Here is a 20,478-nt window from a genome sequence, read left to right on the forward strand (position 1 = left end):
CAAGCAAAGCTGAGAGAAAGAAGGTTCCTGGTGGCTGAAGCAGCATGTGCGACGCTAGAGCATGAGAACTAGCACACAGGGTGAGAGCCTGACTCTGGCTCCACAGAGGAGGGTGACCCAGCTTTGCAAGGTTCCCCAGCTTCTCTGGCGCCACGTGCGGGGGAAGCGGAGGGACAAAAGCACAGGCTGCGGAGTCAGCCACGTTCCCCAGTCGGTGAAAGGTGTGGGGGCGACGCTCTGCTCGAACCCGGCGCGCGCACGCTCACCTCCGCGCAGCCTGGTAGTAGGCTAAAGGTCGGCCCACGCCTGCGGCCGTTTCCGTAGCAACTGAAAACACCGGGTTGCCCGGGCGACTGCCGCCGGGGAGGCGCGCCTCTATTGGCTGCAGTGGGCGTCTGTTCGCGGCGCGCCACATTCGATTGGTCAAATCCGTCGAAGGGTCCGCCCACATCCCGGGGCGGTGCTCCAGGCGGCGCGCCGCGCTCCACAGTGCTGGCCTCAGTGCCGACCACTGAGAAATGAGCGCAAGCGTGAGGGGTCCCTGCCAGAGGTCTGGGGAGAGGGGAGAGCGGTTGGAGGAGGAGGCAGCGGCCGCTGGGCGTCTAGCAGAGGCCCCGGAGGCCGAGGAGTGTCCGGACGTTGATTCAGACTCTGACTGGGAGATGGAAGGTGCTCCCGGGAAGGGATGGGGGCGGGCCTGCCTCCTCCCCTGGGGAGCTTCTCCCGCAGGGGTTGAGGGGCCAGGCTGGGGCCTAGTGGGCAAGGGGCCCCTGTCCGGCAGGGAGCGCACCCCTCCGTGGGACACCTTCAGGACAGCAGCGGCCCCTCCGGCCCCTTGCCCTTCCCGCAGTGCTCGTGGGGGCAACAGGAGTTCCACTATAGAAAATGCCTCAAAGTGAGTGACGTTAAACCCCGCCGAACAGTGTGAGAAGAGGTGTCTCACCCTGCAACGACAGCAGGGCTGGGGTTTCCCAACCCACAGGGAAAACTAAGCCCATAAGTATTTATTATTTATTTATTTATTTATTTATTTATTTATTTATATTAAAGATTTTATTTATTTATTCATGAGAGACACATACACAGAGAGAGAGAGAAAGGCAGAGACACAGGCAGAGGGAGAAGCAGGCTCCATGCAGGGAGCCCCTTGTGGGACTCAATCCTGGAACTCTGGGATCATGCCCTGGGCCGAAGGCAGGCGCTAAACCACTGAGCCACCCAGGGATCCCCCGCCAATAAATATTTAGAACTTAGAATTGTTTCAGTTTCTTCCCCCATGAAATATTCTCAAAACATACGTGTTCTGTAATCCAGCAGGAAAGACACAGCAGGCACTTTGGCGTCAGACAGGAAAGGTCCTAACCCTGACTTTGCCAGGATTGACTACTACTAGCTGTGTGACTTTAGGGAAAGAATTTGTTTTCTCTGACCTTCAATGTCCCTACTAGCACAGGGAGAAATGACTTTAGAGGGAAATGCAGGCTGCATGGTGACACAGGGCAGGGGAGTAGGCTACTGGGTCTGGAAAGGGATCCATATTCATCCTCTCCCTGTCTCCTATCAGGCATCCAGGGGCCTGGAGAACTGCTCAAGGACACCCTCTACCTGAGGTCCTGCCAAGCCCATAGTGTTGTGCCTGCCTCCCGCTTTCTGCACCTAGGGAGCACCCCAGAGCTGAACCTGCGGCACCGTGGCCTGGGGTCTCAGGTAACCCTGGAGAGACCCTGCGGTCAGGCTTGGAGTGACAGGACCTGGGAAGCAGCAGCCATGGGAGTGGCCCCTTCCTGAGCCCATAACACACACCCCCCTGCCTTGCTGCGTGCTAGGCATATCCCATCCCCTCATTTGGGTGTCAGCAGGCATCAAGGCTATGACAATTCAGTGTAAGGGTTGAGGGGCTTACTGGGAGATGCTAATCTGCTGGCAGTGGGGGATGATGGTCAGGGAAAGTTCCAGAAGGTGAGGTCTGAGCAGAGCCTAGAAGGGTAAGAAAGTGTCCCCTGGGCATGTGGGAAGGGAAAGGCCTTCCAGTTAGAGGGCTGTGCCCTGGAAATGAGCCAGGATAGTGGCTAGCTGTGTCTGAGGCCTTCACCCCTGGGAAGGACCAGGTCCTTCAGGCCCCTTTTTGTCCTAGGGTGCCCAGACTTTGGCTTCAGCATTGACCTCTAATCCCTATGTCAAGCGACTGGACCTTCGAGACAATGGGCTCTGTGGGGCTGGTGTGGAGGCCCTGGCAGGTGCCCTGAGCAAAAGCAGCAGTATCTGTGGTAGGTGCTGAGCCTGGGGCAGGTGGGCAGATTTGAGTCCTCCCTTCCCTGAGGGGTGTGGGCCCCCTCATGGCTGGGCCTTCTCACCTGGGGTGTATTGGTGTTGCCATGGCAGGGGCCTCATCACAGGGTGGGGTGGTTGGGGGTGGAGTTAGACTCTCTGTGGTGCCCCCAATGCTGCGTGCTATTCCTCTCCTGATCCGCCCCCCTCCCCCAACTCCTCTCCTCTGCTGGCCAGCTCCCCTCTGCGTGTGGTTGCCTCCCATTGCCTAAATGCAGAATGAGAGAAGTCTCCAACAGAGAGGCAGGGGATGGGCCATGTGAGAGGGTGGAGGGTTGGGTGGGAATGAAGTGGGGCTGGATACCAACGCCATCTCTGTCACAGAGAGGGTGCCCCACCCCCCCCCACCCCCCCGCAAGCTGCTCCACCTCGCTGAGCCTTAGTTTTCAATCTGTGAAATGGCCCCAACAATAGCACTTAGTCCTTGGGTTTTTGCTGAGTATGAAATGAAACCACATATGTGAAGTGCTTAGCAAAGCTCCTGGCTCACTTATATGCTCCATGCATGGCCACCTGGGCTGCCTTTGGCAGTTCCCAGAAATGAATTAGTGAAGACTCTGTGGGTGTGTTATACTGCTGCTAAGCACGAATCATCCTTGGGGTGGCTGTATCACCATTGCAGGCATCCTCTATGGCACCATGAAGTAGGCAGTTTGAACCCTTTGATAAAGAAGCTGTGGATGCATGGGGAGGGTGCGGGCATCAGAGAAGCTGCCTCGGGCTGGAGGGGTGGATGCAGCTGACGAGAGGCAGAGTCACCATGCAACTGCAGGATAGTCTGGCTGCATAGCCTTGTCCACTGCCTCAGGCCTGGAGGCTTGGGGGATAGAAGAAGGTGGAAGAGGGTGGTACCTGCCTCTGGATCCCACTGACTGAGGAGTGCTGCCAACCCCTAGATGTGGACCTGTCGGACAACCAGATGGGAGTGGTGGGAGCTCAAGCAGTCTGTGCTGCCCTCATGGTGAATCCAACCATGCAGAAGGTACAGCTGGCAGGGAATGGCCTGGAGGAGCATGCAGCCCAGTACCTTGCTGAACTCCTGCTGGCCCACACAGGCCTGAAATCGCTGGACCTAAGCTATAACCAGCTGAATGACCAAGCAGGTAACATCTGGCCAGGGCCACCATGGGGCACTCAAGCCCCTCCTCCTGTGGCAGAGGTGGGTGGAGGTTGGCAAGACCACTCTGAACATTCATACTCTGGCTCCTGTTTCCCATGTCCCACTTTGGCCTGCCCCTCTCCCACTCCTTCTACACAGAACTCTTAATCCATTCCACAGATTGCCATTGCCTGCTGCTGCATGTGCCGGATGCTAATTTAGCCACTAGTGACCTGGTTGTGAACAAAACAAAGTCCCTGGCCTCGAGGAATACCTATTAACAAGATAATTCTCTGTAATTATTGATGCAACAAAATAAACAGGGCACAAGTCTAGAGAAGAATGGGGATCCCTCGTCTTAGAGTAGTGGCTGGGGAGCGCTCTGAGATGACATTTAAGTTGAAATGAACAGGGTGGGAAGGAGTCAGCCATGGCAAGACCAGGGAGAGAACATTTCAAGCAGAGGAACAGTGAACCTGCAGGTTTATTTCCCAGACTGATAGACACCAGTGTGACTGGACTAGTGAGCCAGGAGAGAGGGAGTAGGCTATAGGATGAAGAGACAGTGGATGGTGCAGGCCTACAAATCTTGGCAAAAGGTATGAAGATTTTATTGTAACTGCTGTGGAAGACATTGGTGGGATTCCTTGATTTCACCACTTTATTGCATGCGCCAGGGCCTTTGCACAAGCTATCTGCTTTGCCAGGAACATGTACTTCTACCTGTCTGTTCTCAATCACTCCAATCAATTATAGGAATCACCTGGGATCTTGAATTAGGAATTCAGATTTCTGGGCCCTGGACCTGCTGAACCAGAGTCTTGGTGGGGCAAGGCCCATGCATCTACATTTCAATGGCAAATCTACATTTGCCCTAGGAGATTTATCTGATCAAGAAAGTTTGAGAATTATTATTCTGTCTCAAGCAGCTTAGAGTGGGAGTGGTACCAACCTTGGCCTTTCAAGATCAGTCTTAGAATTTAACTGCTGGAGAGCATGTTTACCTTATTATGAGAAGTCTGTGAAATTAGAAGAGAAGTTCAGGGGCACATGGTTAAGCCTCTGACTTCAGCTCAGGTCATAATCCCAGCATCCTGAGATGGAGCCCCACATTGGGCTTCCTGCTCAGTGGGGAGTCTGCTTTTCCTTCTCTCTCTGCCCCTCCCTCTGAGGGGCATTCTCTCTCTCTCTCTCTCTCTCTCTCTCGCTCTCGCTGTCACTCTTGCTCTCTTTCTTACACACACACACACACACACACACACACACACACAAACAAACAAAATCTTTTTTAAAAAGAGAGACAAGGGGATCCCTGGGTGGCTCAGTGGTTTAGCACCTGCCTTTGGCCCAGGGCGCAATCCTGGGGTCCCGGGATTGAGTCCCGCGTCAGGCCCCCAGCATGGAGCCTGCTTCTCCCTCTTCCTGTGTCTCTGCCTCTGTCTCTCTCTCTGTGTGTCTATCATAAATCAATCAATCAATCAATCAATCAATCTTTTTAAAAAGTAAAAATAAATAAAAATAAAAAGAGAGACAAGTTCATTTCAGATTTGCAACACGCTAAGTATAGATGTCCCCCTAGGCCTTCACAGTGAAAAGTCAAGCATCAGAGAGGCAGCCAAGATGGAGGGGAGGGAAGCTAAGGCCTCCTCTGAAGGTGGTGCAAATATGCTGTAAGGAGGACTTCAGCTCAGAAAAGGACAAACTCAGCAGGACCATTTTGTTTTCCCAAGTGGGGATCTGTAGGTGGGCCCGACTCCCTTGAAGGGTGTAGGGCTTGGGTCTCAGTCTCCCCATCTGACCCATGGTGAATGAAGGTAGCACCTACCTCCTAGTCGGCTGCAGAGGTCATGAAGGCCAAGCATTGGAGTTTCAAGAGGCTGATTCTTGTGCGTAGAGGAACCTTCTCACCCTCTAGTTCAGCAAAGAAAGGGCTTCCCTAGAAAGTGAGGACCACCGCCCTCTCCTCCCAGCCCTAGAAGTGTCAGGAGGGGTGAAAGTACACCTGTAACCGAGAATCAGCGGGTGTCAGACCCAGTGCAGGGTTTGGAATCCAGAGCCCTGTTCCAGGGAGGCTGCACAGGGGAGTCCCGCTGCCTTGCAGGGAGCTCTCCGAGGTGCTAAAGTATATTGCTGCAGTGGTTCTAGCCTAGCAGGCTGTAATTTTCTTTTCTTTTCTTTTTTCTTTTCTCTTCTCTTCTCTTCTCTTCTCTTCTCTTCTCTTCTCTTCTCTTCTCTTCTCTTCTCTCCTCTCCTCTCCTCTCTTCTCTTCTCTTCTCTTCTCTTCTCTTCTCTTCTCTTCTCTTCTCTGTCTTCTCTTCCTCTCTTCTCTCCTCTTTTCTTTTCAAACTTATTTTAAAATAATCTCTGCACCCAAGATGGGGCTTGAACTCACAGCCCCAAGATCAAGAGTCCCATGCTCTACTGACCAAGCCAGCCAGGCACCCCAGAGCAACCTAGTCAGATGCTCGGTTAGAGCATCTGTTTTTCCTCTGTGCATCTCTTCAAACTAGCCTTACTAACCCACATGAGGAGCTAAGGTGGAGAGGGGTCATATTCAGATCCATGGAGAGGGGTCAAATTCAGATCCTTGAGGGACTCCCAGGCTGGTGGGAGAGACTGGCTGGACAAAGGGAGATCATTCAACCAGAGCGTGGAAGGATAGAAGCATGGTGGACATGGGGCCCAAACAGCACAGCCTCACTGGGCAGGCAAGGTTTCCTGATGCCGTGAACCCAGGTTAGAAGGATGAGGAGCTATTAGCCAGGTGAATGAGGAGGGCCAACAGTTCTACACAGGGGGTAGCCCAGTTCTACACAGCATCATGTCGGTGCTGGTGCTTTTGAGCACTGGGAGCAGGTCAGATTGGCTGAATCCTGAAAGAGTGGAGAGCATGATGGGTGGGTGGGGCTTCTTCTGTCCATCTTTACATGCTAAAAATCTCTCAAGATTTCTTACCCTGCACTGCTCCCTCTTTCCTATCTCTGCCACAAGTGCCTCCTCTCTACACAGCTGCACCAGCTTCATCACTTCTTGCCTATAGGCTATGACACAAGCCTTCCAACTGGTGCCCTGGGTTCTCCTCTCTGCTCTCACCCACCTCAGTCCATTCCCTATACCCGCCTCTGAGGAATTCAGCTTTGTCATTGTTTTTTAGTATTTTATTTATTTATTCATGAGAGACACAGAGAGAAGGCAGAGACATTGGTAGAGGGAGAAGCAGGCTACCTGCAGGGAGCCTGATGTGGGACTCAATCCCAGAACTCCGGGATCACCACCTTAGCTGAAGGCAGAGGCTCAACCACTGAGCTACCCAGGCTTCCCACCTTTGTCATTTCTTAAAGCCTCCCTGCCTACTCACCACTAACTGGCTGGTGCCCAAAAGCCTTGGCCCAGCATTGAAGGCCACTTGGCATCTTTCCAGTGCCCGTTACTCCTACCTCGTTTCACTGGCTCCCACCCACCCACCAGGCCTGTGGGCATTTCCACAAGTGTTCCATGCTCCCTCGTGCCTCCATTAATTCAAACTTTGCTGTGTGTGTTCTCTGCTGTGCATGCACACACACGGTGAATCCCTCAGTCTTCAAATTTATCTCCTCTGTCCTCACTTTCCTGACACCCGCCTAAGGCAGGATTAGTCCTTAACCCTATTTATTTCCACATTTATGTAGTCTATAATAGATCACATCCTATTAATTTGTATTTACAATTGGACAACATGGATTTGAACTGCATGGGTCCACCTATACACCTTTTAAAATAAATGCAGTACAGTATTTTTTAAAGATATTATTTATTTATTCATGAGAGATGCAGAGAGAGAGGCAGAGACATAGGCAGAGGGAGAAGCAGGTTCCCTGTGGGGAACCTAATGTGGGACTCATCCCAGAACTCCAGGATCATGACCTGAGCCAAAGGCAGATGCTCAACCACTGAGCCACCCAGGTGTCCCCAATACAGTACAGTGTTATATGTGTATTTTCTTATGACTTTCTTTTTTAAAGATTTATTTATTTATTTATTTATTTATTTATTTATTTGAGAGAGAGAATGATTGGGAGCGTGCAGAGGGGGGAGGGGCAGAGGGAGAGGGAGAGAGAGAATCTCAAGCAGGCTCCACACCTAGTATGGAACCCAACATGGGGCTTAATCTCATGATCCCCAGATCATGACCTGAGCCGAAATCAACAGTCAGATACTCAACCAACTGAGCCACCCAGGAGCCTAATGATTTTCTTAATAAAAAAATTTTAGGGCACGTGGGTGACTCCGTCGGCTAAACATCTGCCTTTGGCTCAGGTCATGACTCCAGGGTCCTGGGAACAAGCCCCACATCAGGTTCCCTGCTAAGTGGGGAGTCTGCTTTTCCCTCTCCCTCTGCTATTCCCCCTGCTTGTGCTCTCTGGCTCTCTCTCTCTCTCTCTCTCTCTCTCTGTCAAATAAATAAAAATCTTCAAAAAATAAAATTTTCTTTAGCTTACTTTTTTATAAAAATACAGTGTATAATGTGTATAACATACAAAACATGTTAATCAACACTATATGTTCTTGGCAAGGTCTTCTTTCTGGTCAACAGTTGAAGTATGGGGGAGTCAAAGTTATATGCAGGTTTGGTGCCCCTAATCCCCATGTTGTTCAAGGATCAACTGTATCTCCCCCATTAAATGTGAATTCCTTGAGGACAGGGCAGGCCCATATTGGCTTCAACTTAGTGACCCTTGTGTCCCAAAGAGACTCTGGCATGCAACAGTTATCAGGATTCTTTTTTGAAGGAATGAACAGAGAATAAGGTCTGTCTTGGTGTTTCTGAAGGGGAGATGCTCGGGCCGGCCCTGGCAGAAAATACAGGACTCACTGAGCTTAACATAAGCTGGAATCACCTTCGAGGACCAGGAGCTGTGGCCTTTGCCAGGGGACTGGAGGTATGAAGACCCCTGCTGCCTATCTACCCTTCCGCCTGTCCTATGGGGACTGATTTCCCAGGTGCCCGCTCCCTGTCTTCACAGGTCTTCAGAAACGAGCCTTGGATCTTTTAAGAAGAGCTTTAAAAACATTTTGTTTGGTGACTTTAATTTTCCCAGCCCCATTACATGACTCCAAAACACCAGGCTCACTCTCACGACACTTACTGAAGGGTCTTGGGTTGAGCGTTGCACACCTTCTCCAGATATTATAGATATTACAGACATGGGGCTGGGGGGAGGGATATCGTGCAGTCTGGTGAAACATGCTCACTGTGGGCATATGCAGATGCCTCCCTGAGGAGACACCCTGCACCCTTGGGTCCCAGCACACGCTCTCAAACATCCCACCTGCTTCCTTAGATGTTGTGGTTCGTAGGCCTTGGGAATGAGTGGCTCCTACCTGCCAGGATGCCCCTGGTACCGGCTACATTTGTGGGGCCCTCTTCAGGAAATGGCAGCAGGTGCCTTGCTTCCCCCACCCCCAGGGTGACCTGAGGATCCTGCTCCACAAGTGGTAGGTCAGGCTTTGTCTTCCCATTGCAGCCACAAGCTCTTGCCCTTCTCCCCACCACAGTCTCCAACAACCCCTCACTGGAGCCCATCTGAGATCCTGCTCTGTACCTCAGAGTACCTGCCTTTGGGTCCTCCAAGTGGGCATGGAGCCGGATCACTGCCTCTCTGGGGTCTGCTGCTAGGCAGTCTCTGAGGGACATCCACACCCACACCCACGTTTGGTGCTGTGCTTCCAGTCATTCCGTTCTCCTGGTCACCATCATTCAAGCCACAAGATTCTTACCTGGAACCTCTGACCTTCTGTTCTCAGTCTGTGCTTTTTGTACCTTGGGCCTCCTGGCCTCTGAGGCTATGGCCCCAGACCACCGACACGGGAGGTCTCCTGGCTTCACTCTTTTGCATTCCAGGCAAACATCTTCCTCAGAGTCCTGGACATCTCATACAATGGCTTTGGAGATCCTGGAGCATCCGCGGTGGGTGAGGCACTTAAGACCAACAATGTGTTGGAGGAACTCAACATGAGGTGAGGTGCATAGGATGGTCCCCATGTCACAGCCTCCAACTCCAAAGCCACCAAGGGATCAGGGACTCCATGATCCTGCTGCTGTTTACCACCTTAACTCCCAAACTTATTACAGTCTACCTATGATGGGGCTTGGGCCACAATCCAAGAGGACTCAGCCCTTTCTCACTGAAGTTCATCATTGTACCTTGCATCTCATAATTGCTGCTGCACAGGCGGGGGCTGGGAATTGAAAACATGCATGTAAAACATCTTCAGCAGGTAGGCACCTAGGTCGCTCTGTCGGTTAAGTGTCCAAATGTTGATCTCAGCTCTCGGCTGGGATCTTGATTTCAGGGTGGTGACTTCAAGCCCCACAGTGGGCTCCATACTGGGTATGGAGCCTACTTCAAAACAAAACAAAACAAACAAAAATCTTCAGCAGAGCTTAGTGTGGGGTGAGTGCTCCTGTTCTGCTCAGCACATGACGTCTGTGAGCTGCTCCTCCCAGCCTCAGCAAGTAACCAGAGCAGGGGCCGCAAACCACAGAGAAAGAGAGACTGAAGCCCTACAGGTCCTGGACTTGTGTGGCTGAGCACTTGCCCCAGGGGGGCAGGGGGCTGCTGCGTTGAGCAGGGTCTGCTCAATTCTGCTGCAATTCTGTCCTTCCCATGGAAGGAGTCAAGGCCAGAAGAGGCCACAAGACATGCTGGAATGTGAGGGCAGAGCTGGAGTGTGAGAGGTCAGAGGGTAGTGGGACTGGCTCCAAGATAAAGAGGCCAAGAGAGGTGGTGGGGCCAGAGTTTAGGTCCATCTTGAGAAGCAGGAGGAGAGAGCTGAGTGGTTTCCAGGACAGATGCTGTCATGGTGATAGGAATGGGGTGCTGACTGGGGCAGAACATGTGGGAGGACCTGCTGAGCTCTGAGGGCCTGGGAGCAGCAGCTGGCCTCCACGAGGTGGGAAGAATGCTCTAGGTGTGTTTGCTGAGCAATCTCCCTGAACACTAGGAGCCTCCAATGAAGGAGCCTTTACATACTGACCTGCCCAAGGTCCCTGAGGCATCAGCGGATGCTGGATCGGGAAGCCTAACCAGGTGGATGCACCAGCAACACCAGCTGGGACCCTGGGACAGTCTGGTGGTGCACAGCTACTCAGAAGGTAGCAAAATGCACGTGTCTTCCTGTTGCAGCAACAACCGCATCTCTGCAGTGGGAGCCTTGAGCCTGGGCCTGGGCCTCCGGGTCAACCAGACACTGAGGATTCTTGTTGTGAGTGCTAGCCTGATGGGGGAGGCCCCAGCACAGACCTGCCTATGCATGTCCACACATATCCCTCCTCTCGTAGTGGGGTACACAGGTTCTAGAGCCCAGAGAAGGGAGGGGGCCTCCTGGTTTCCTCTTATGACCACTTATTTCCCTTGCCATTCAATCACCCACCTTCTTCAATCATCCATGTACTTCTTCAGACTCTTCCTCACCCATCCTTCCCTCCCAGTGGTATCACTGCACCTCTCAGCTGTCCTTATTCTTTTTCAGCCCACAGGGTCAGCCCAGGTGTACTGTTGGCCATGCTCAGACCTACCGGAGGCCTCGTGTGCCCACCAGGGGTTCCCTTCCTTCAGGGTTGCAGTGGGGTAGGAATGGCTAAGTAGGGCTGAGAGCAGAGGACAGAGAAGGGAGGGTGCAACCGAGGGTAGAGCAGGCCCCTGAGGGCCACTGTGCCATCAGCAAGTGCTCAGAGTACAGTACTGTCAGGTCCAGGGGGCATCCAGCACTGCCTGGCTCTCAGCTCCCTCAACTGGCAGAGGAGCCCCCTGTAGCATTCCCATCCCCAGCCTGAGGTTCACTCCTCTCCTACCGCTCCACCCCGACCCCTGCCTACAACCCAGACCTCTCTTAAGCTCTGGATCCCCATTTCCAGCCACCTGCTGGACGGTCCCCTGGATGTCTCATGGGCACAAAGCACAACTTGAAGGCATCACCTCTCTCTAGGGGCTGCTTCCTGGGGGGGAGGGGCTCCCCATCGAGTCAGAAGCGAGAGCCCCATGCTACCCCTCCCTCTTTTTCCCACATCTTCCATCCTTCACCTTCCTTCCTGCAGAGTACTCAGGCTGTCTACTCCTCACTTCCCCTCACATTCTGTGCTAGTTTCCCATCTCTGGCCCTTCCTTCCTACCTACCTGGTGATCTTTCTAAACTAGAAACATGCTCCTGTCCCCTCTTGCTTTAAATCTGTCAGCAGCTCCCTCTGGATAAATCCAAGCTGAGTAGCATGTCATTCACTACACATGCTCTGGGCTTTGCTAAAAACCCTCTGCCTTCTGCCTGTGAAGCTCATTCTCTCCCCCTCAAGCTGCTCTGAATTTCCTGCACATGGTGCAAGTTCTCCCCTCTGTTTTGCTCCTCCAGCCCTCCTTGCTGAAATACCCCGCTCTGTCCACCTCACTTGTAAAGCTCAGGGCAGGTGTTTGATCGTCTGCCTAAGCCTTACCTCCCCAGGAGAGCTGATGCACACTCTCATTGCACTGCGTTTTCATGACGTTTCCTTTTCCTCTCTTCCCCCTGACAGGTGAGCTCTTTAAAGGCAAGATGTGCCCTGTGTGTCTGTATCTTTGGCACCCAGGACAGAGTTGGACACAGCCAGTGCTCAGGCAGTGCTTCGCCCTCTCTCCTCTTCCCTGGCCCCACAGCCTCACTCAGGGCATTCTGTCAGTGGAGACAACTTCTGAGCTGGGACAGTGGGGCTGTCCTGAGCCACTTGTCATCAGATATGAAGAAGCCCTCTTTCCCTTTTGAGTTGCTCCACCAGCCTCCCTGGGCTCGGTTTTGCTCAATTGTATGCATGTTTCTCAGATCTCCAGGAATCCCATACGAGGTGAAGGCTGCTTTGGAGTTCTGAAGTCCATCCGGGATAATCCAATGTCCGCCCTAGAACTTCTGGATTTCTCTGTAAGGGCTTTTAATAAATCTCATCTATGATCCTTCCAACAGCCCCACACGTTATCATTTAGAGGAAGAAAATGGGGATTAGAGAAATAGAGTGTCCTGCCCGGATGCTCAGTGGGGCTGGGCCTGAGTTCCACCCCAGGCCTTAATGTCAGGTCACAGTGCCACTCTGGCTCTGCTCCCATGCCTAACGGGAGGAGGGGGGTATCGCCATGGCCTCACCTCCAACAGTACCTGGGGTTGTCATTGGCTGAGAGACAATAGGTGGCTCAGAGGACACAAAGCTCAGTGTTCTCTGATGTTTGGATTTGCAGGTTCAGTACTTGTAAGGCACCTCACCCTGCCACCTGGCCTGTTCTGCCTGGAGGTGGACATGGTGCTGGAAGATTCACTTATGTGGCTTCGAGGGAGACTAAGATTCCTTTTCATTCGACTGTGCCTTTTTAATATAGAAAATTAAAAGCAGTTAAACATTAAGGAGAGAATCCCCAAATAGAAGTATTAGAAGGAAGTCTAGTCACAAATCACTGCTTATTCTAACCTTGGTTTGTTTCTTTTTTATTTTTTTTCCTGTTTTAATTTCTAGGATGGTAAGTATTGATGGCTCTAACCTATACAAACAAAGCCTTTCTGGAAAATTTAAGAATTTTTAAGAATAGAAAGGGGCTCTAAGCCAGAGAGTTTGAATAAAGGTTGCATGTGGTGAAAACATCGGGATCTGAGGCTTCTTATTTTTATTTGTTATTTAAAAAAAAAAAAAGATTTTATTTACTTATTTGACACACAGAGAGAGAGACCACAAGAGGGAGAGTGGGAAAGGGAGAAGCACACTCCCCGCTGAGCAGGGAGCCCCACGTGGGGCTTGATCCCAGGACGCCAGGATCATGACCTGAGCTAAAGGCAGATGCTCAACCAACCGAGCCACCCAGGTGTCCCTAACTCTGGTTTATTTCAACCCAGATTTGAGTCAAAACATTCCAGAGATGTGTTTTTACAGTTCCAATCCCTCAGGCTTTGGACAACTGATGACAGCCTTATTGCTTCCTTCTGCCTTCCCAGAGATTAGCTTGCCTTGACCATTTTCCTTCTGTTCTGAGAATTCCTGTCAGCATTGGATTCTATCATTAAAAGAGATTGAGAGAGAGAGAGAGAGAGAGGCTTGGCCGTTTCAGTTGGAAGAGCATATGACTCTTGATCTCGGGGTTGTGCGTTCAAGCTCCATGATGTTGGGGGCAGAGATTACTTAAATAAGTAAATATTTCAAAAAAACAAATAAAGGAATGATATATGAAATGTTTCTGCAAATATACGTGCTTATTTAATATAAAGTATGATTATTATCAGGAGATTTAATGTAATGGAAACACCACAGAGGTAAGAGTCCGACAGTCCTGGGACCAAATCCTGAGTCATCAACATGGGATATTCTGAATTGGAGAATGATACTAGTTTAGATGCAATGCTATATTTCCCTGTTCCTTTGCTCTTTTTAATGTAATCTCCCCAGCCTTAGATTTTCTCTTGCGGTTTAAGGGAAATACTTCTAAATCCTGACAGTTCATGTAAAACCCTTTCCAGGGCTCAGCTTTGTCTTTAGATGAAATGGGGCTGAAATATCCCAGCCAGGCCCATTGTGAAGAGGGGATGAGCTAGCAGACCCCACAGGAGAGGTCTGTGTAGAGATGGACCCCACTGGTGCTAGTATTCTTTCCCTCACTCCCCTTGGTCTTCATTTGTTATTGAGGAATAATATTTATTCTGAAAAGAGCACATGGATTAGGGCTGTGAATTTTCTACAAACAGCACACACCTATGCAACCAGCCCCCAGATCAAGAAATAGTGCAGGCCCCAAGGAGCTCCCCTGGAGCCCCTTCCCTTCTCTATTTTAATGGTTTGGCGAGTAATGACATTGTCATCCATAGCATAGAAGCTGTCCTAAGGAGTTTCTTCTTTTTTTAAACATTTTATTTATTTCTTTATTCATGAGAGAGAGAGAGAGAGGCAGAGACACAGGCAGAGGGAGAAGCAGGCTCCATGCAGGAGGCCGATGTGGGACTCGATCCTGGAACCCCAGGATCATGCCCTGGGCCAAAGACAGGTGCTAAACCGCTAAGCCACCCAGGGATCCCCTAAGGAGTTTCTTCAAAACCCTATGTGTATAAGTGAAAAACAGTAAAGTTCTCAAAAGGTGATGATGTACTGCCTTGTAATGCATTTCTTCTCAGGATATCCAAGTGGACAGAGAGTTTGATGACTTCACTAGCTCCGTGAAGGAAGTTCTTCCAGCACTCCATGTAAAGACTGCTGCCCACGGACTGGAGTACAAAAAAGAGTTGCCACCAATCTTCGCCCTGTCCCTATCAGCATCTGCCCCTAAGTGACTATGGTATGTGGCTTCCTCATCTCACATTGGCCACTTCAACTTCAATGCTGGGGGTCCTTGGCTTCACGATGCCTTATTACCACTTGAGTCTGCAGTGAGCCCCCATGTCAACCGGGTGGTAAGTCCTGTGGAGCCTATCTTCACAATGACTCAGACACCTGTATTCTCCTTTCCATCCCATGGCCTCTGTCAGTGCAGAGACTGGGCCTTCCTTTGGTCACACCAATTTGTGTAACATGAACTTTTACCATGCACTACACATTGAGCTGGGTATGGGGTCAAAGATGTCCAAAGTCCCTGCCTTGGTGACCTCGGGAGACAATGAAAGTACAAACTGAACTTGCCAAAATGCAAACAGACACAACTTTTTTGGAAGGCAATTTGTCATTATACACCAAGAACCTTAAAACTGCCTGTGCTCTTTGATTCAATGGTCTGATTAATCTGCTCTGCAGAAGTAGCCAGAGCTGCATAAAAAGATTGATGCCCAAAGGTGTTCACTGAAATACTATTTATAATATTTCAGTTGGAAATTATCTAAATGCCCAGTAACAGGGAATAGGCTAAGATTTGGAAGTCTGCAAACATTAAAAGCCAAGTGTTCAAAGAATATTTAACAAGTTATGAAAATGTACATGGTTAATGTTAAGTGAGAAAATCAGGATAAAAAATCATATGGTTTGTCTGATAGTTCCTTAAAATACTAAATATGTAGTTTATCATAGGCCCAGCAATTCCAATCACAGAGAAATGAAAACATATATTTACACAAAAACTTGCACACAGATGTCCACAGACACTTTGTTCATAATATCTACAAGGTATAAATGTCATCAACCGATGAATGGATAAATAAAATATGGTATATGCATACAATGGAATATTGTTTGCCCACAAAAAGGAATGAAATTTGGGTTGATAAAAATGTTCTGGGATGCCTGCGTGGCTCAGCAATTTAGTGCCTGCCTTCAGCCCAGGGCATGATCCTGGAGTCCTGGGATCGAGTTCCGCATCAGGCTCCCTGAATGGAACTTCTCCCTCTGCCTGTGTCTCTGCCTCTCTCTCTCTCTCTCTCTCTCTCTCTCTCATGAATGAATAAATAAATAATCTTTTAAAAATTTCTAAAATTGAAAAAAAATAAATTTCTAAAATTGACTGTGGTATTGGATGCACAACTCTGACTAAACCAAAAGTAATTAAATTGTATACTTTATTTTTTTTAAAGATTCGTTTATTTATTTTAGGGGTAGAGAGGGACAGAGGGAGAGAGAATCTTAAGCAGACTCCTTGTTGAGCACAGAGCCTGTCGCAGGGCTTGATCTCATGACCCTGGGATCATGACCTGAGCCTAAAACAAGAATCAGACGCTCAACTAACTGAGGCACCCAGGAGCCCCTGAATTGTACCCTTTATTTTTTTCTCCTTATTTTTTTACACTTTTAAAATTTAAATTCAATTTGCCAACATACTGAATTGTACACTTTAAATAGATAAATTGCATGATTTGTGAATTGTAGCTCAATAAAGCTGTTTATAAGAAAAAGGAAAGAAGTATCGTGCTACTACAGGAATGTATCGTTTATCAGGAGGACTGTGTCATGGTACAACATGAACGAACCTTGAAAACATGATGCTAAGTGAAAGAAGCCATTCACAAAAGACCACATACTGTATGATTCTGTTTATATTAAATGTCCAGAATTGGCAAATCTATAGAGGCAGAAAGTAGATTCGAAGTTGCCTAGGGCAGGGGTGCCAGGCTGGCTCGGTCCATAGAGTGTGTAACTTGATCTCAGGATTGTAGGTTTGAGCCCCATGTTGGGTGTAGAGATTGCTTTAAAAAATAGAAAGAATAGGGTTGCCTAGGTGGCTCAGCGGTTGAGCATCTGCCTTTGGCGCAGGGCATGATCCTGGTGTCACGGGATTGAGTCCCTCATCGGGCTTCCTGCGAGGAGCCTGCTTCTCCCTCTGCCTGTGTCTCTGCCTCTCTCTCTCTCTCAGTCTCTCTCATAAATAAATAAATAAATAAATAAATAAATAAATAAATAAATAAATCTTTAAAAAAAATAAATAAATCTTTTTAAAAAATATAAAGAATAAAAAAAAAATAAAGAAGTTGCCAAGGTCTGGGGATATGGGAGGGACTGGGAGTTGACAGCAAAAGGGCATGGATGTCTTTGGGAGGTAATAAAAATGTTCTAATTGTGTTCTGATTGTGGTGATGGTTGCACAACTCTTTTTTTTTTTTAATTTTTATTTATTTATGATAGTCACAGAGAGAGAGAGAGAGAGGCAGAGACACAGGCAGAGGGAGAAGCAGGCTCCATGCACCGGGAGCCTGATGTGGGATTCGATCCCGGGTCTCCAGGATCGCGCCCCGGGCCAAAGGCAGGCGCCAAACCGCTGCGCCACCCAGGGATCCCCACAACTCTTAATATACTACATAACCACTGGATTGTACACCACTTTATTTATTTATTTATTTATTTATTTATTTATTTATTTATTTATTTTTGTACACCACTTTAATTATGGGGCGCCTGGCTGGCTCAGTCGGTAGAACATGTGACTCTTGATCTCTGGGTGTGAGATCAAGCCCCACACTGGGTTTAGAAATTACTTAAACATAAAAAAAAATCTTTTAAAAAATGGGTAAATTGTATGGTATGTGAATTATATCTCAAGAAAGCTGTTACAAAAACAAATCCAACGTATTGTTAGATCCAATTGTATGAAACACCTGTAGATATGCAGGAAAAAAAAGACTAAAAACTCTGATATACTAATAATGTTTAACTCTCAGTTGTGGGTGAGGGGATGATTTTTATTTTTTTTATATTATCCTTCATTTTCCACACTTTTTACTCTGAATATGCGCAACCAGCAAAATAAATAGTACTTTAAAATGTGAGAGGCGCCTGAGTGGCTCAGTTGTTTGGGCATCTGACTCTTGATTCAGCCAGGGTCATGACCTCAGGGTCCTGGGATGGAGCCCTGTGTCAGACTCCTTGCTCAGAGGGGGTCTGCTTGTCTCCCTCTCCCTCTGCCCCTCCCCCTGCTTGTGCTCTCTTTCTAAAATAATAAAAAAATCTTAACAAAAATAAGATGTGATGGGCAGCCTGGGTGGCTCAGCGGTTTAGCACTGCCTTCGGCCCAGGCCATGATCCTGGAGACCAGAGATCGAGTCCCAGCTTGGGCTGCCTGCATGGAGCCTGCTTCTCCCTCTGCCTCTCTCTCTTTCTCCCTCTCTGTCTCTCATTAATAAATAAATAAAATCTTAATAACAACAAAGGATCATGACCTCACTAGTTTACTGACCAAACAAGCAGTTAGGCACTTCTAAGCAGCTGATCAGCACAATCGCAGACACAATCACCAGATGTATCTAATGAAATCTCTAACTTAAGAAATACTTTTTCAGAATCTAAGTCTCCCGAGATGGAGCACACTTCGGGGACTAGAGGAAGGCACTCAAGTCACAAAGTAACATCTGTGAACATGAGGTCATAGGCCTCCGATCAAAAGCGTCCACTTTCTCAGGAGACCCTCTGACCCAAATTTTGCCCATAAAAACCCTCACTTATGAGCCATCAGGGACTTTGAGTATTGGTTTCCTGTTCTCCTTCCTGGGTGGCACCACATCAATAAACAGTGTATCTTCACGACAAAAGCTCAATGCGGTTTTTTCACGGGCTTGCTGGGCGTGGGTGGGTGGCGCAACTCTCCTCCGGATTGTTTACAGGTGGGTGATGGGCAGGCCTCCTGGAGGCAAGTCGTGTTTGCAAGGACCTGAATCAGGAACGGGCAGATGGATGGGCCTGGAGCTCCCAGTAGGAAGGCAGCGTAATCTTTTTTTTTTTTTAATTATTTTATTTTTTAATTTATGAGACACATACACACAGAGGCAGAGACTTAGGAAGAGGGAGAAGCAGGCTCCCTGCAAGGAGCCCGATGAGGGCCTCAATCCTGGATCCTGGGGTCACGCCCTGAGCCGAAGGCAGACACTCAACCGCTGAGCCACCCGGGCGTCCCAAGGCGGTGCAGTCTTGACCCGAAGCCGTTCGCACGTTGGGGACTTGCATGCATGGAAAAGTCCCGCGTCCCACGCAGGTGAAACCGTGGCCACTCCAACCTAAAGGCCGAAGACGCACCAGGATGCTCCGCCTTTGGCTAGGCGCAGCCTTCCCGCCAAAGCCCCATCCAATCAGAAAGCGCCATGCTCCGTGAGTCAAGCCACGGCCAATCAGAAGTGGCCTTCCAGGCCTCGGTCCGCCCCGAGGCGCTGCGGACCAATGGGCGGCTGGGCAGCGACGGGCCAATCCTCGGCAGCGTGCGCTCGGCGGCGGCGGCGGCAGTTGGGCGCGTGGCGTCTGTGGCGGCAGTTGAGGTCTAGGAGCAGCTTTGGGCAGCGGCGGAGCTCACCATGGTGAGGCCCCGGGGCGTGGTCCGCGGTGGCGCGACCACCGCCACTATTGCTGCGTGAATGCCCGGGCTGGAGGGTGGACGACGCCTGTCACGTGAGGCGATAGGCTGGGGCACGGCGGGGACGGAAGCCAGGGCCGGGGTGCGCCCGGGAGGCCCCGGGCTGCGAGGCGAGCGGGCCGTGTGCTCTCACTTGGCCCTTGGGCGCGTGGGCCCGAGGGCCGTGGCGGCCTGCTTCCCGGGGGTCGGCAGGTGCAGGCGGTCCTGCAGAGATTGCGCCCTTCTCCAGCCAGGCTGGCCGCTGGGCGGTTGGCGGCCTCGGTGCGGTCTCGGAGAAGACCAGCCGCAGTGGTGGGTTCCTGAACACGGGAGGGTCCTTCTCAGACTTCTGGGCCCCAGGACATCCCTACGGTATTACAAGTTATCCAGGACTCCAGAAAGCTTTTGTTTGTGTGGGTTACATCCATAAGCATTTGTCATGTTAGACATTAAAAAGTGGGACACTTTAAAAATATTTGTTCACTTTAAGGCAACGCGTAAATAACAAACATCCAAGTCGTAATAGCCATAGATTGTCAGCTCTTTGTAGGAAAATAACATTCCATGACAAAAGCAGCTAGTTCACTTGGCAACCCAAAACACACAAATGCTGTTTCTCGAGAGCTGTATTTTAGCAGATGCACAAGTACTTTATGGATACTTTATATTTTGTCTTAGTTCTTGAGAGCGGAAATTTTATTTATTTATTCATGAGAGACACAGAGGCAGAGACACAGGCAGAGGGAGAAGCAGGCTCCATGCAGGGAGCCCGATGTGGGACTGGATCCCGGTCCCCTGGGCTAAAGGTGGCACTAAACTGCTGAGCCACTGGGGCTGCCCTGATTTTATTATTTTTAAAGATTTGCCTATTTATTTTTAGAGGCAGAGCCTGCGGGCAGGGGCCAGAGGGAGAAGAGAGAATCTTCAAGTAGACTCCCCACTGAGCATGGAGCCCAATGCAGGGCTGAATCCCAGGACCCTGAGATCATGACCAGAGTTGAAATCGAGAGTTGGCTGATTAACTGGCAGAGCTACCTATGCCTCATGCGGGTATAGATTTTAGAAAATTAATAATTTTTGCTTCATCATGAACATTCTTAAATGAAATTGACCTTTTTTCCCCTTTTTATCTTGTTACCATGTGTTCATAAAGGTGGAGAATCTATTGAGTGCCGGTACAGTTTGGTGCTGCTACCTTGATTTGTGCTCAAGCACCAGCAGTTCTACCCACTTCTGATTATGTACCATTAGTGTAAATGTGAACATGGTGAGACGGGCTGTCCT

The 20,478-nt window shown here is 49.7% G+C and overlaps 1 protein-coding gene across 1 annotated transcript; it reads left to right on the top strand.

Annotated features, from left to right (window-relative positions):
• The first annotated feature begins 518 nt into the window (after positions 1-518).
• On the top strand, positions 519-14,731 carry LRRC74B (leucine rich repeat containing 74B). The gene is made up of 9 exons (XM_041729287.1): positions 519-669; positions 1,565-1,707; positions 2,135-2,267; positions 3,225-3,431; positions 8,237-8,346; positions 9,309-9,424; positions 10,594-10,672; positions 12,257-12,352; positions 14,576-14,731. Exons 1-9 carry the CDS (start codon positions 519-521, stop codon positions 14,729-14,731), a joined length of 1,191 nt encoding a protein of 396 aa, XP_041585221.1.
• The last annotated feature ends 5,747 nt before the right edge of the window (positions 14,732-20,478 follow it).

This window comes from Vulpes lagopus, chromosome 14 (genome assembly GCF_018345385.1).
Source record: "Vulpes lagopus strain Blue_001 chromosome 14, ASM1834538v1, whole genome shotgun sequence".
Lineage (NCBI taxonomy): Eukaryota > Metazoa > Chordata > Mammalia > Carnivora > Canidae > Vulpes > Vulpes lagopus.

What these genes read in the sequence shown, in the direction of transcription:
- LRRC74B (XM_041729287.1), top strand. Translation starts at nt 519, where the DNA reads ATGAGCGCAAGCGTGAGGGGTCCCTGCCAGAGGTCTGGGGAGAGGGGA. An exon ending in CAAAAGCAGCAGTATCTGTG is followed by an intron (nt 2,268 to 3,224) that starts GTAGGTGCTGAG and finishes GCCAACCCCTAG; the next exon opens with ATGTGGACCTGTCGGACAAC. An exon ending in AGACACTGAGGATTCTTGTT is followed by an intron (nt 10,673 to 12,256) that starts GTGAGTGCTAGC and finishes CATGTTTCTCAG; the next exon opens with ATCTCCAGGAATCCCATACG.